Source organism: Netta rufina (assembly GCF_964035555.1).
Source record: "Netta rufina genome assembly, chromosome: 1".
In the NCBI taxonomy this organism is placed as follows: domain Eukaryota; kingdom Metazoa; phylum Chordata; class Aves; order Anseriformes; family Anatidae; genus Netta; species Netta rufina.
The window spans coordinates 172,289,724-172,305,686 of NC_140123.1; the positions used below are offsets into that span (position 1 = coordinate 172,289,724).

At 37.4% G+C, this 15,963-nt stretch overlaps 1 protein-coding gene across 1 annotated transcript in view; it reads left to right on the forward strand.

Moving 5' to 3' along the window:
* Positions 1-886: 886 nt before the first annotated feature.
* The window catches only part of TAFA2 (TAFA chemokine like family member 2), a gene marked incomplete at both ends in the record, with an annotated part of 44,910 nt that continues 29,833 nt past the window's right edge, over positions 887-15,963 (forward strand). The window contains one exon of the mRNA XM_084306122.1: positions 887-992. Within this exon, the coding sequence (XP_084162248.1) occupies positions 887-992 (106 nt within the window). The remainder of the gene's footprint in view (positions 993-15,963) is intronic.

The following is a 15,963-nucleotide window of genomic DNA, read 5'->3' on the forward strand; positions in this document are numbered from 1 at the left end:
GCAGAAACCTGACCATCGTGCAGAGCTGTTTCTTAGCCAGCTCCCTAGGGCTCTCCTGCAAAGAATGAAAAGTGAGAGAAGGTTTCATTATTATACCTCTTGCCACTCTCTGCAGAGCTGTAATCCTTAAGCACCAGAGCCTGTGTTCTTGAACTTGTCTTCTTGGCAGGTGGAGAGGTATTTTGTCTTTGAAGGAGGTTACTGAGAAATAAGCCATGTTACCATGTACTTGAACCACTACAGTAGCCTGCTGGCACAGTGAAAATATTACTGAAGGTAGCTGTGTGCAATTTCTGTGGGTGCAGTAACTCAAATTCTTTCATTACCCCTGGACAGATAGGAGAGAGACTAGAGAATCTGCCCTGTATTTCCAAATCTGCCTATTTGTATTTCCAAACTACTAACACCTTCCTAACAGGATTTCTCCTGTGGACCCATTGGTATAAATGTTGGAGGTTTATTCAAATCTGTTTTCTCCTTGTGACTCATGGGCAGAATCCAAAGAGAGCTGCAATGCCAAAAGCTAAAGATTCCACTGCACATGGGCACCTGATTGGCTATGACTGGCCCAAATGCACCAGTGGAACTGCACTTTTCAGGGAAATCTATTGCATAGCTACAACTGCTTCTGTATGGGTATAAATCTGATGCGTGGAGGCTTTGAATCCTCCTGGTACTGACCAGGGTAGAGAAATGCTGATGAACCAGGGAGAGAGGTTGTACTGATGTTGTATATGACATAGCTTATTTAGAGCTAAGCAGAATATAAGACTTAGAGGATATCAACCAGAAAATTTTAAAAAATTATTGAATTCTCCTTAATTTAAGGAAAAAAGAAAAGAATTCTTAAGAGAAATACTTATTTTTGTGTATTTTTGTTTGCAGGATGAATAAGAGATACTTACAGAAAGCAACAAAAGGAAAGCTGCTAATTATAATATTTGTTGTAACTCTATGGGGGAAATTAGCATCTGGGGCAAATCATCATAAAGGTAAGAGATTTTTTTTAACTATACTGTTGTATCTGAAGTTTCTGTCAACAAATTCAGAGGTGTTTGGTTTGTGGGCCACTTTTTTTTTCCTAGTGTATATTTGTATGTCCTGGCATTGGTTCACAAATCAGTATCTAAGGGAGGAGGTTTTCAATTGATAGACTTTTATCACTTTTTTTTTTTTTTTTAATTTAAGTATTTCAGAACCATTTTCAGCATTCTCTTGCTTCATCATCTTCAGCATCTTCTTGGTCACTTTCTAATGATGGTACAGTTGAAAAGATAGTAAAAGAAGACAGTAAAGTCAAGAAATCAAATGATAAAATATGCTTCTATCATAAAAATAGATATGTTAGATAATACCTATATATGCCCCTGAGGAATTCCTGGAAAGAACCTTAGAAACATGTATACTGATACTGTATGCAGTTATCTGCCAAGGTTAACTCCATGGACACTGTGTGTTAAATGTGCTTTTTTCATCATGAATAACAGATCATCGTTTTCCAGTGTTGTCTATCTCCTGTGCTTCATTCCTAACACTGTAACAAAAACTAGAACTAAACTTTGACAATGTGAAGTTTGTTTCCTCCTGGTTGTTCCAGCCCTTACAATGTATACACACAAGGGCAGGACAAGTACCTGTTTAAAAATAATTGTAATATATTTATTTATTTATTTTTGTTGGTGTGGCTGTGAACCCCTAATGCAAGAAACAGGGTCTCTGGATTCATGAACAACTTGTATGCCAATAGAGCTAGAAATGTGATCTGCAGTATAATGTGATTTTGCAGTCTACTTCTCATGTTCATATAGTGACTGTTTACTGTTCATCATCTTATTCAAGACCAGAATAAACTCTAACAACTCAAGAAAAGGAAGAGTGGGACATACGTTTTACTAAGAGCTCAGGAGTTAAATATTACAGAATGATTCTAATGAAGCAAAACATTTTATCTGACTTCATTTTATAATGCTCCCTTTGATGAGAGAATTTTTGTGAGCAGGTATTTCATATATCTAGCTGCTAGATATTTTTCTGCTATGTGAAGATATTTTTCTTCAAAATACCTCACTGTTTAAAGACTTCAGGATGCAGAGGAACTTTCTGCAAAGTGTTTTGTGAGTTATGATTTGGCTACAGTCAAAACAGATTTCTGATGCAGTCCTGCAGGCCACCAGAGATAGGCATCATGCCAAAGAGGAACCATGCTGACACCTTTTCTCAGCCTTTTTTCTCTCTCTGGACTAGAATGTGGATTTGTGCTCTAGCTTGCCAGTTTGGTTTTCAATTGGAAAAGAGCCAAGATATCTCAGCATGGATTCGAATTTATTTTGTCTTTGATATGGGTATAGGCTTTTTGATTTCTAAAGAAAGATAATCAAAGCAGCTACAGTCAAGGTATTTGAGTGTATTATTCTTTTAAAGCACAAATCAGAGATAGGCAACTCAACTATCACTGATTGTCAACAAGACTGGGAGTTTAACTTCCATTGGGCCAAAGGAAATCTTCCTCCTGCTCTAGAAACAGAAAAGGAGCTAAGGTGCAGTCAAGGAGAACTTGGCACTATTCTCCTTTGCCCAGTGTCCACATACTGAGAAATGTGTGAGTTTCATCAGAAATAATTATCCCTAGCATCATTAATCTTTATTTATAGAAGTCCTTACTAATATATTGACATGACAAACCCTAATGACTTTGAAGGAGCCCTTACAATTTTACAGATCAATAATCTACATTTAAAAAAATCTTTACTTTCCTATTGACTTAGTCATATTATGCATCAGTTGCACCAGCTCTTAAACCCATCTCTTTTTCTGAAGACTAGAGAAAAGAGAGGAAAAAAAAAGATCATCAGTGTGTGAAAAAATGTTTAATGAGCATTCTGCTCTCCAGACAGACTTCAGCTGACTCTGACAGGCTTGTTGGGCTTATTTCAAGGATGTGGTACAAACAAGTAGTTCCAGGCCAGTAGCAAGAAAAACAGAGGCTCAATAAGGGGATAGGGAACCAGGCTAGGAGGTTGAGGCTGCAACCACCAAAACTGCAGTCTGGGATTTCAGATTACAGCTTTTTAGTGTCAGGTGAGTGGGTAGCAAGTACACCCTTTTTTCTTTTGAGAAGACTGTCTTACAGACAGTCCTGTTCCCATGTTGTCTTTGCTGATTGTTAAAGGTCCTTCAGCCTGGACAGAAAGACTAAGAGCTAAAAGAAATAAGCACTCATGATGTTCAAAACAAAACACAAAGCCTTTTTTTTTTTTTTTTTTTTTTAATCCTGTATTCTGTAAAGAGGCAGGAATTCTACTTTTTTCTTTTCATTGTACTAGGGTCTTTGACAGTATGGAGATGTGTGCCTTACCTGAGCAAGTGTGTCTATGAATCAGCTTGCAGTACCAGATACATTTGTGATGCAGTAGCTGTGCAGAAGACAAGTAAAGCGTGGAATATCAGTATACAAAAGGATGTTGTCAAGGTTATGAGCCTGAAAACTGATATACCTTGAGGGTGGCTGAAAGATTTTTACCTCAAGAAATCCATAAGGGTATTATATTATAAGAGTGATCCTGATCCTCCTACTCATTGCTAGCCCTTGGAAAACAAATAAACCTGTGCAAACATATCATGTTCACTGACAGATATGGCAGGCAGGCATCTGTTCAGCTTCACTGCCTGCTTGCTCTTTCTGTCATGGGGAACATGAAATGATTTGGTGATGGTTGTATCACAACCTGCTTTAAGGTTTCAGGTGTAGGAGCGGTCCTTTGGAGAAAGAAGTATACTCTTTGTATGCACTCCTTTGTAGACAAGAAGCTGCTGTGAGACACAGTTTCTAACTTAAAAATAAAAGCTCTCTCAGAATTGGAATTTCTTTGAGCTTTTTGTGATTACTAAGTCTTCTAGTTTGATAATACCACAAAATAATAAAATAAATTAAGCATGTTTTATATCTGACCATAGTTAAATAATTGTCAAAATAGCAAACAATAAACTTAATATTAAGTTTTACATCCCTGGACAAAACTAACATTTATTCAAAAATATAGCTAATCATGAATGCCTACCTGCATAGGGAAAAAAAAAAGTAACCAGAAACCACTCCAGGTGGATAAATAATGTAACTGAGTATTTTTGAACTTACTAAATGAAACTGCAAGATAATTTATTTTCATTTAAAATGTTTCAATTAGAAGCTGAAATTATTTATCTGATGTTTGTCATGTAGTTAAAACAAACTAAACTCCTTATAGTTTGTGATGCAGAATTGTTGCTCCTACTTGTCTGTGGATTTGCATTAAATTAGGTAGAAGTTTGAGGGAATGTCTTGGAGAAAATGAGTCTCGTTTTCTCTCTTAAGTGGTGTAGCTTTTCTGAAGCCCCAAATTTCTGTACTGGTGAAAGGAGCTAGTGAGCCACTGATGCTGCTAAAAATAATGGCAAGAACAAGCTTTGGACATGAGTAAGATGCAAAACTGTGACATTGTACTCAAATTGCTGCCTTCAACACCAGTAAGCTGGTCAATAGAAGCTTCTGTTTAAAAGACAGCATTCTGTTTAAAACACTGCCCCATCGAAGTGAATAAGGCCAGTTTGGACCTTCTTTGAGGCCATGGTCTGGCATTCTCTCCACCCATACTGAAATAATAGCAGGATAGTTCAGTCAGAAGATTTTTGTTCTAAGTTAGATTACCTTTCCTGTGAGAGTCTGCCTTTCTCGGTTGTCTTGCTGGGGCAGAAGTACTACTGACACCAATGTTGTGATGTAAGATATAGCCTGTGCTATGGATGTGCCTGGGGTTTGGGGACAGTAATGACTATATAAAATGGTAGCAGCGGCGTACTTTCAAGATGTGTTTTTTGACATGGCTGGACTTCCATTAGCTGTCATCCTTTTGTCTGATCACCAGTTCCCTTTCTATTAGGTTGTGAAAAGAATACAAATAAAAAGTGCAGGAGTGCAGGACAGTCTGGGAAATCCCAAGGAACTGGATGAAAATTCTGAATTTTTATGGAACTGAGTTAGAAATGAAGATTAATTGTAATTATTGGCCTCAAGTGTTTCATATTCTTAGGATAATTCATCATTACTGTTTGCTCTGGAAGAGCTTTTAAGTCTTCTATCTAGATTTGTCATGTTTTCTATTAGGAAAATGAACCACAGTGTTGCAAGCCCTGAATAAGGCTCCATACAGGCTAACGGAAATACCACATGTATTTTGCATTGTGAATGTAAATGTTTTTTTTTTTTAGGGAACAAAGCCTCATAGGAATGAAAAAATGATCAAATGTGATACCTTAGAACAAACAGTATGGGCAGAACTATGACTGGTTCTGGAGAGCCACTGGAAGGACTTGTGGCCCCTGAAGGTAAATAGGGCAAGGCAGGTTTGTTCTTTTGGCTTCTAGCACTCAGTGGGGTTCTCTTAGGGAGTGCAATAATGCTAACACTGCGCTGAATCAGCATGTGACAGTCTCCTGACTCTGCCTGACCCCTGGACTGTGGAATTGATCTGTTCTGAGGAGAGATAATATAGCACTTTGTTAAAAAGTACAGTAATGGTCTGTGTGCATTGCCTTGGTGCCCTTGTATTTGATCCTGCACAAAGGTTAAAATTCATTGGTGATTTAGGACAGCTTTCTAGGTGGCTTAATCAGTGATTTATGTCATATTTATTGTTTCCTTGTATCACAAAAAAGTGTGAGGGACTTGAGGCATGATGGTGAATCTTGTGCAATACTTTGCAAACTCTTAGTGTTGTGAATTGCACCTTAAAGATACAATTGACCATCTGATCCTTGCAGTACATTTTCTTCTAGCTAAACTTTCTCTTTACAGTTATCCATTGACTGACATTCATCTCATCGCTCTTGTGTAACTAACACTAATACACGTTTAGCACAAATGTCAGTGTTTGAAGTCTAGTACTGTCTTGCACACACTGGGCTCCCTGGACAACACCTAACCATCAGAAGTATCATATATTATAGACATAAGTAAATGTACCTTTATATACTCTATGTACTCTATATTATAGACACATGTAAATGTGCATTTGTAGTTCACTAAAGATGATGCATAAGTGGAGATGATTCTGAACACAGATGATTAGTTCTGCTTATTTTTCTTCCTGCTTTGCTGTTTGCTGTATGTTTAAATCTGAAGCAGCAGAGCAGAAGACACTGCCTTTTGCTGACTACTTGCTACAGGCCAAATGAAACTTCCTTGAGTGGGCTGGGAGGAAGGCTCCAGAAGACATGTGTGGTCAGGTAGGAAAGAAAAGAGACCAGTGTGCAGAATGTCTACAGAAGGAACAAAGACTTGAGGATGGCTGAAATCAAAGAACAAACAAATAGCTAGACTTTTGAGGTGATGGAAATAAAGGTACTTAAGGAGCCACATGTGACTGTATTAAAGGTTTCTGCTCTGAGGGCAGACTTGGAGAAAATAATCTGTCAGACTAAGGGCAAATTTGTTTATAAGCTTTTTTTTTTTTTTTTTTTTTAATCTGTTGAGCTTTAATCAGCACCACTGAGTATTCTCTGCTTTAAAGTATTTATTTATTTATTTATTTATTACTAATGACTTTGAATTCAAAGTTCTGCTGAAGTTTTAGAGTATTCTATGAAAAAAGACCCACCATAGACCTGTGACTTTGATCTGGTTACATTTTGTATGCAAAATCATATCAAAAGTTCTTGAATATTATGTAAACTGCAATACTGCAGAATATGTATAACTGTTTCTACTGTTGATAATCACAGAGGAGGTAACAGTAATTCAGGAAAGCAGACTTTGTCCTTTATCAGTCCTTTACTCTGGTGTCTTGTTATTGAGTTCAGACAGTGCAGGTTTTTGGCAGTGATGTTCAGAATCTTGGGTGAATACCTGCAGCACATTGCAGCTATATAATGCTGTCTATCTTGCTTTAATTAGACAAAATAGGGGGTTGCCTGTCTTTCTGGTATTTAAGATCTATATTCCTAGTATTTAGAGTCTCAATGTCTAGATAAGAATAGCCCTAATTGAAATGTGGGAGTCCTCTGAAGTATTCAAATTTTTATCTTTTTATAGAAGTATCTTAATCATGAGGCTATACTGATTTAGTATTAATGTACCTATATCCTTTCTGTTGAGGATTTTACACTGTGTAGAAGGCAGTATTGATAATGCAGAAATAGTGTGTTTGCATTGAATTTTAAAAGCAATATCTACTGCGGAGGACATATCCAGGTCACAGATATCCCTCCTTCCAGCTAAGTAAGAACAAGATAGCCACATGTTCCTTCCTGAAGGAGCCCTATTGGATGTAATGGCATTCTCTGGGGGCATAAGAAGTGCAGTTTGAACATTTTTGAGCTAAGGGGTGCACTGAATGCAGATCTCCCAGTTCCATGTTATGGGCTCTAATAGAAAGGATTGGCAGCAGCAGTACCATGTCTCTCAGTTTACACTTTTTGGAAGTGCCTGTACTATAGCATTTTGTGAGGGATCTGATCCCATGGGTAAATTGTATGTATCCAACATGTGTCTTGATGTGTGGGCCTATCAAAGGATAGAAAAGTTGTTCTCCAGGTTCTTGACTGGAATTAGGTGAGAGAAAACAGAATTTTTAGATGAGGGAAGTTGCAAGTATGCGGAGATGTGTGTGGATGCATTAGGAGCTATCAGGTGAGGCTGAAAAATGTCAGTGGGGTCTGTCAAAATATTAGATGGAGGCATCCATTCCTCTATTGTTGACCTGTCAGTCCTGCTTTATGAAAATCTTTTGTCATATTTGCTAAATGTGCTCAAACATAGATAATCTTATCTCTCGTGGAAGTTTGTCCCAGAGATAGATTCTCTTAAATGAGAATGCTTTGTCCGCATCTTTCACTAACTTAATTCTGAGTGTAATTAATGTTTAAATATAGAAACAAAGGAGTATGATAGTCATTTTAGCAGACGTGGGGAAGAAGGCTATTAGATGTTCTTATCTGGCTTCAGCATTAATTGAAACTTTCAGTTATATCAGGATCGGAACCTGATCCCAAAATTGCCATTTGCTTGAAGATAAAATAAAACACTGTCAGTCAAACACTTTTGTATCAGTATCCGTCATTACAATCTAAAATGTTAATATAGTATCTGTTAGAATTCCGTAGATAGTACTCCTCGGCCTTCTGCCATGGTATAAAAAAAAATAATTTTCTCTGATCATCAAGATACCAATAGTTTTGATGGTTCATGGGGACGTACGTACAGAAGTCATGGCAATAGCAAAATTATACCTATTTATTCTCTATGTTACCAGTTCCATCACAGTAAATGGCTGCCTTTATTTTTGTCTCCTTTTCCACTACCATCTTTAGAAATATAGTTGACTGTCCTTGAGGTAGCCATGGATAGAGAAGTTGGAGAGTTTCAAAGAGATATCATGCATTTGCTTTTATACTGAACATTTTTTTTTTCTCCTGTTTATATTTAGTTAGTGTCATGGATTCTTGATGCTTTTCTGAGACAAGTGAAAAGGAAGTGCATTGGGGTTCTTTATTTTGGGCCTGATTTTGTAATCCCAGTGTCAATTTTTTTATTGGATATCCATGAGTGAGTACCCAGAATCTTTTCCATAAATACATTCAGATTTTGTGTTACAGTGGGAAGGAGAGGATTGCACAAAAGATTATAATCTTGTAAAAGTTACATACTTCGTTGATTTTACAGTTAGAAATACCAGACTTTTTAACATTTTTCAGCCCTTTCATTTAATTCTAATGTTATCTTCCCTTGGGTATCTAGTCCACCAGTCATATATTTTTTTACCTGATTTTGGGAGACAAGTCTTTCCCTTTTTTTTTTTTTTTTTTTTTTTTTTTTTTTTTTTTTTGTGTGTATGTGTTAGGAAAATACTGGAGAATGTCAGAACTGGAAAAACACTGATAGGTACCTGTCTATTACTTGTCCTATCATGGGTAAATATTACTCTTTTCCTAATACTGGAATATGATCTACTTTTCCAGTTTCATATTCTTGGTTTCAAACTAATCCTGCTGATTTGTTATGTATACTAAGCATTCTGCTAAATTTATCTTTTACTTAAGAAAACATCATGCTTACATTTGCATGCCACAGTTTTGATGGACTGTGTTTTGCCAGAGTTTTGACCACAAAAATAGTATGAAAGACATTTTTAGGCCCCTAGATAGTAGTCTTTATTAAATTTATCTTGTTTTACTAGGACAGTAAACACTGGGAGTATGGGTGCATAGTTGGCTGAATATGATCCAGTGGTGTGCTCAGGTGGCCAAGGAGGCCAACAGCATTCTGGCTTGCATTAACAAACAGTGTGGCCAGCAGGGCTAGGGAAGTGATTGTCCCCATGTACTCAGCTCTGGTGAGGCCGCACCTCGAGTACTGTGTTCAGTTTTGGGTCTCTCACTACAGGAAGGACATTGAGGTGCTTGAAAGAGTCCAAAGAAGGGCGACGAAGCTGGTGAGGGGTCTGGAGAACAAGTCCTATGAGGAGCAGCTAGGGGAGCTGGGTTTGTTCAGCTTGGAGAAAAGGAGGCTCAGGGGCAACCTTATTGCTCTTTATAAGTACATTAAAGGAGGCTGTAGCGAAGTGGGGGTTGGTCTATTCTCCCACGTGCCTGGTGACAAGATGAAGAGAAATGGGCTAAAGTTGAACCATGGGTGTTTTAGGCTAGATATTAGGAAGAACTTCTTTACTGAGAGGGTTGTGAGGCAATGGAATGGGCTGCCCAGGGAAGTGGTGGAGTCACCATCCCTGGAGGTCTTTAAAAGATGTTTAGATGTTGAACTTAGTGATATGGTTTAGTGGAGGACTTGTTAGTGTTAGGTCAGAGGTTGGACTCAATGATCTTGAGGTCCCTTCCAACCTAGACAATTCTGTGATTCTGTGACAGCTACAGCTGTCCTAGTATATAACTATATATCTATATCTATATCTATCTATCTATATATATAGCTATATACCAGGACAGCTGTATATATATATATATATATATATATATGTCCTGTATATAGCTATATATTCTACCTTTGAATTCAAGTCTAGTCTTATGGTCTCCTGCACTACTCCTCAGATTTTCAACTTGCATTCCGTACACGCAGTGATGACTACCCCATACATATCTATTGCACACACCTGTTATCCTACTCGGAGGATTTCACATACTGAGGTTAGGAGGTTTGTGCTTGGAAAGTTTTGTCCCACATGGAGATTACTTCTATAGCATCTGGGGGTATGTTAATCTAACTTTCATCTGCATTAATTTTCTGCTGATGATATCTAAAGATTATGCCCTTCTCTCCTGACACTCTTCACTGAATTTACACTATAGCAGCATTAAGTGATTGCTTGTACAATGTCATATTTTAGAACAGCTGTTCTTTAGTCATGCAAGTGCCAAGAAAATGTTCAGAATCAGTCAGCTATTCTGGGGAATAACAGGAGAAAAATCCTTTATGTGTTTCTGGGTTGCAATTTATAAAGTTTCCTCCGGCTACAATTTCTTTAGTTTTGTTCTTTGGGGGATTGGGACAGATTTACTATTTTAATGCTCACTGCGGCAGTCTTCACTGTAGCTGAGATTTGTAAAAGATCAGGGGATTGATCTGAGCCAAAGCTGCACAAATGAACAGCTCCAAAGCAGCAAAGCCTGTGTCTGTATGCATTCATATGTGCAAGCATATGAATGCAAAGATAGGAGACTTGGATGATAGAGAAAAATGCAAGGTCTTCACTGAAGAAATAGCTGATGTAGACAATTTCAGTGTTTTAAAAATGCTTTTCATTTGTTTATGATAGCTTTGCAAAAAATTATGTGCTTTTCAAACATAACTGAAGACTTGGAGAATTATTCATATCTGCTTTTAAACATCTCACTTAGGTTCTCTGAAACACCTTTCAGAGCTCATCTCTTTCACAAAGAAGGAGTTTAAACCTTTAGTCTAGGTGTGAATACTTCCCAGAAATCAATGAGCCTGCAAACTATTGTAAACAGTCTGGAAATTTTGGAATGTCTCTTAGCAGGAGGTCTCTGTTTGGATGCTCTTCTTTTATCTGCCTAAAAAGTTTCCTTCTGTTACAGTCATAATGTCCAAATAAAATTGTAAAGATCTTATTTTATTTCCACCTTTCAAATGGAGTCATGTGTTACAGGTCAGAAGCCAATGAAATTTGGTCTGTGATGGGTCTGCTTATATCTGCATAAGATAAGGTGGGAAAGCGTTTGTTGTAAAACCTAGATTTGTCATATGCTTCATATCTCCTTGTTGAGCTAAAATACACAGAAATACAGGAAGAAATATTGAAATTTTCAGAGAGATAATAATGAAATGTTACCTTCACAGCTCAATTGGAAGGTCACCTCTTGACACAGAGGTGACTTCGACTGAGAAAAACTTACTTCTCCACATAGGTGGGAACAAAGCTACAGCATACTGACTGGAGAATGGAGGCTGGCTTGGGGTTTAGATGACAGAAAGCAGGAAAATCATAAAAGAGCAGTCTGCTTTATGCAGCTTTCTTTTGCTAGGCTGAGCAAGATTTCTGTCTGTAGTGATGAGGAGGCTGAGGCAGGAGCTGCCAAGTCTGTCTTGTTCTTTTTTTTCCCCATAGATTTGTATAACTCTTGTACTAAAATTGTTCTCAAGTAAATGCAATAGGCTTAGAATTCTTTTTGCAAAATACTTGTGGCTTCAATATCAAGTGTCCTTGAATGACTGAAGTATAAAGCTGAATGCATAGGTTATTCTGAGGAGCTGTGGAAAAGATATGCCAGAGAAAAGCATTCTGTTAAGTCCAACACAAATCTTGGGTTCATTATACCATTGGATTTTCAGGTGCAAGTTGTAAGAATTGCTTTGGCTGAGTCTGTGCTCCAGGACTATGTGTGAGAGGAGAGTTAGGGCTCAAAGGAGGCTGTCTGAGTTACTTGGAAGGCCAGAATTGTTCTGAACCCAGTATTTGAATCCAGGTCTATGTATGTGTCCAGTGAGAGGGGAACAGGGTTAAAGCAGGTAAGACTACAGTTTAGTTTCAGTGAATTGTAGCATGAATCATAGAAAAGACTAGAAACAGCATTAAACCCTTCAGTAAGCTGAAAGGTTATGCAAAGCCAAAGTTGAGTTTTTAAAAAATGACAACAGAAAACATTGTATCTATGAACAACAAAATGAAAGGATTTTCATTTTGAAAGGAAAATAAAATCCATATTCAAAGCTTTGTGTGGTTTTGTTATGTTATGTAAATTTACTACCAGTTGAAAAAAAAAAAAAAAAAAAAAGATTACTGATGCTTAACATTCATCTAAAATGCATTGGCATGTGTCAGATTAACTGTGGAAATTTTGTAAAATGGAACCCAGAAGGTGTGCTAACTGCTAGACACCACAGAGTGGAAAGTAAATATATTTCCACTGACTGAATATTTAGAAAATAAGCATCTGGAAGCAATGGGAATTTTGGATTCTTAATTGCATCATTCACACCAGAACATCTGCCAGAGATACCAAGAGCATATATAACTGTATCTGAGAGAAGTTATAAGTTTAAATAAGGAAAGAGGAAGAGTAATATTGTGTCATCTTGTTACACTGCTGCACACTGTGCATATGAAGGCTGTGTTAATCTCCTTTTCATTTTGGTTCAAAAACACATTAGGAAAATAAAAGTACAGTTTCCATGAATAGGTTTACCTTTCCAGAACACTGGAAAATCCAGAAAAGCTCATCTGTAATGAGTAAATAATCCAATTTCTTGCATATTTTGTCCCGCACTATTACAGTACACAATATACTGAAAGGTTAGATTGCAGAAGACAAAAGGCATCCTGCATACCCTGGAAACAGATGAGAAAAGAATTAACCTTTCATTCTATCTATGCCACTCCTGTTCATTAATAGGTTAGATGAGCACAGATGAGCCTTTAACTTTAGATGCCTTTAGATGAGCCTTTACCCTTCACTCTCACAGTAGCCCATGGAACTGACCTGTGGGGACTGCAGGAAGGCAGGGCAGTCAGGACCCTTGCCTAATATTGGAGAAGAAGGTGTGATGGTTCTTGCACTTGCTTCCGGGTGCAAGGCACTGAATCTGAGCCAGGGTAATCCCAGACAGGAATACAGACTGGGAGAAGAACTCATTGAGAGCAGCCCTGCAGAGAAGGACTTGGAGGGTTCTGGTGGATGAAAGGCTTGACACGAGCCAGCAGTGTGTGCTTGCAGCCCAGCAGGCCAACTGCCTCTTGGGCTGCATCAGCAGAGGAGTGGTGATCAGGTCAAAGGAGGTCACTGTCAACTTCTATTCTGCCCTTGTGAGGCCTCACCTGTGTCCAGGTTTGGGGCCCCCAGAAAAAGAAAAATATAGACCTTTTAGAGCTAGTCCAGAGGAGGGCTATGAAGATGATCAGAGCACCTCTCCCATGAGGAAAGGCTGAGGGAGTTGGGGATGTTCAGCCTGGAGAAGAGAAGGCTCCAAGGAGACCTCATTGTGGCCTTTCAGTACTTGAAGGGGTTTTATAAAAAGGATGGAGAAGGATCCTTTATTTGAGTAAATAATGATAAGAGAAGGGTGAATGGTCTTAAATTAAAAGGATAGATTTAGAATAGAGGAAAGGAATAAATTCTTCACTGTAAGGGTAATGAGGCACTGGCACAGGTTCCCGGAGAAGTTGTGGATGCCCCGTTCCTGGAGATGTTCCAGGCCAGGCCAGAGTGAGCTCAGGGCAACCTTATCTAGTGGGTGGTGTCCTTGCCAATGTCAGGAGGGTTGGAGTCAGATGATTTTTAAGGTCACTTCCAACCCAAGCCATTCTATCATTCTATGACAAGTCTATGATGAGATGTAAACGGCTAAAATGTGAGAAATTAGGAGGATGACCATTATGTCAGTGGACCATTATGGACAGTGCTCATCTCATCCCAGTTTTGACTTTCCAGTTTTTGCTTTACATCATTAGATGTGCTTTTCTGCTATGCAATTTAAGGACAATATATATTTCCCATCCTCCTTTTGTAATGACATTAGCTTCATCACATTTTTTTCTGGGTTTATTCTGAAAAACATCTTTTGTAGAGGCTGAAAAAAATGAGCTTAGCTACCACAGGAGACTTAAGATATTGTGCTTCACAGATATGAAATAAAACCTGAACTTTAGAGAAAAAGAAAAGATTTTTAAAATGGAGCCATATAATTTTTATTTTCATTATTTTGTTTAATACCAGAAGGACCACTGCATATTACTGCCTATAACAATGCCATATTCTAGAACAGCTGTTATTTAGCTATACAAAATGTTCAGAATCAGTCAGCTATTTTTGGAAATAGCAAAATAAAAAAAATCTTGAAGTATTTTTAGATATTAATAGATTATTAAATTTTATGTTCATGTTATAGGCATTTTCAACTTCATCTTATATACAAAAGCCAAAGAAAAATTCAATGAGTAGTCTGAATAGCACACGGAAGTAATATTCCTATTTTTTCCAGCTCATGTGGTTTATTTCATCATGAGTGACATTTTTTCATCATAATTTTTTTTTTGTTAACTTTTTGAAATAAACAATGCTAGTCTGTTGGTTACTACTGAATGTAAATACTGAAAGTACTTCTAAAAATAAAGAATTGAGGCAAATGACTTCCTCGAGTCTAGTTCTTGCTTCTATTAGCAAACATTTCTTAGTCTACTGAGGATTTTTTAAACTGTATATGTAATAATTATTGTGAAACACTCACACTTAAAACCATTACAAGACTTTTGCTCATGAGCTAAACAGCAGTGCAAGGCAAGATTCTAGATGTTGGAAAAGCTCTCCCAAAATCTGTTCTATTGTCTGAACAGGTTTGTAGGAGTGATTATAAACTAATTTGCTGTTTTGCTTGGTGCTAGGAATACAACAGTTTATACTTAAACAACATGATGACACTGTAACATTAAAAATATGAGAAAATGCTATATTATGGCTCATACTAATGGACTCATTGTAGGAGACGAGTATTAAACTATAAAATATCACTCAATTTTTCACAACAATGATCACTGGGAGGTAACAGTTTCAATAGCTGTAAATGAAGTTTTTGTTTGCCATTTATTTTGTTCTTTATTTATCATATGGAAAAATCTCGTAGGTTTCATAGCAAAAATGAATAATTAAAGAGGAGGCAGATGAGATGCATGAGATTTTTTTTCTTACAGACAACCTGCAGAAAAATGTGGAAATATTATTTGACAGTTGTAGAGTGGGATTTGAAAGCTTCAGACTGAGTCCGTGTCCCCTTAATAAAATCAGTTTACAGTGAGTAAGTAAACGAATGATGTATTTTACATCCAGGAAATTTGAGATATTGAATCCTCTCCATATATTTTTTTTTCTTTGAAGGAGGAGGTTCATCATATAAAGAGAGCTTTGAAAATTTGTCTAGATAAGCTGCTCCCATAACTAGTAACATTTTAAAAGCCCCTGAAATAATAGCTAGGAGAGTATATTCCTCAAATGTCCTTTTGCTTCTTCCTCTGATTGTAGTGTTATATTTGGACCTGAAAGTCATCCCTCTGCTGAGTCTTGGCAAATGTCTGAGATCTTAGAGGTCAACTTTACAGTGGGGGCTGAATCAGTGGATATATTTTAGCTTTTTTTTAGTTATACACCTATACTATCAGTGATAAAGCTGATGTGGTTGTACAGCAGTGACCTTCTGTTAAGTCTGTTTCAGTGTAATGGTAATAACAGATTCTTATGGGGGCGACCTCTTGAAAAAAATTACTAACCAAAGACCACCTCAATAGCAAATTCCTGTCTCTGCTGATGTATATCTTTCCCTTAGAGTTTTTCCTAAAAATGGATCAAAACCACATCCCTCAGGGAGGGATGCAATCTTGCGCAGTTAAAAATTATGTATTACCTCCTGGGGGTGCTTCTGTCTATACCTCTGCATTGATTATATGAACATATCCAACCTAGATTAAA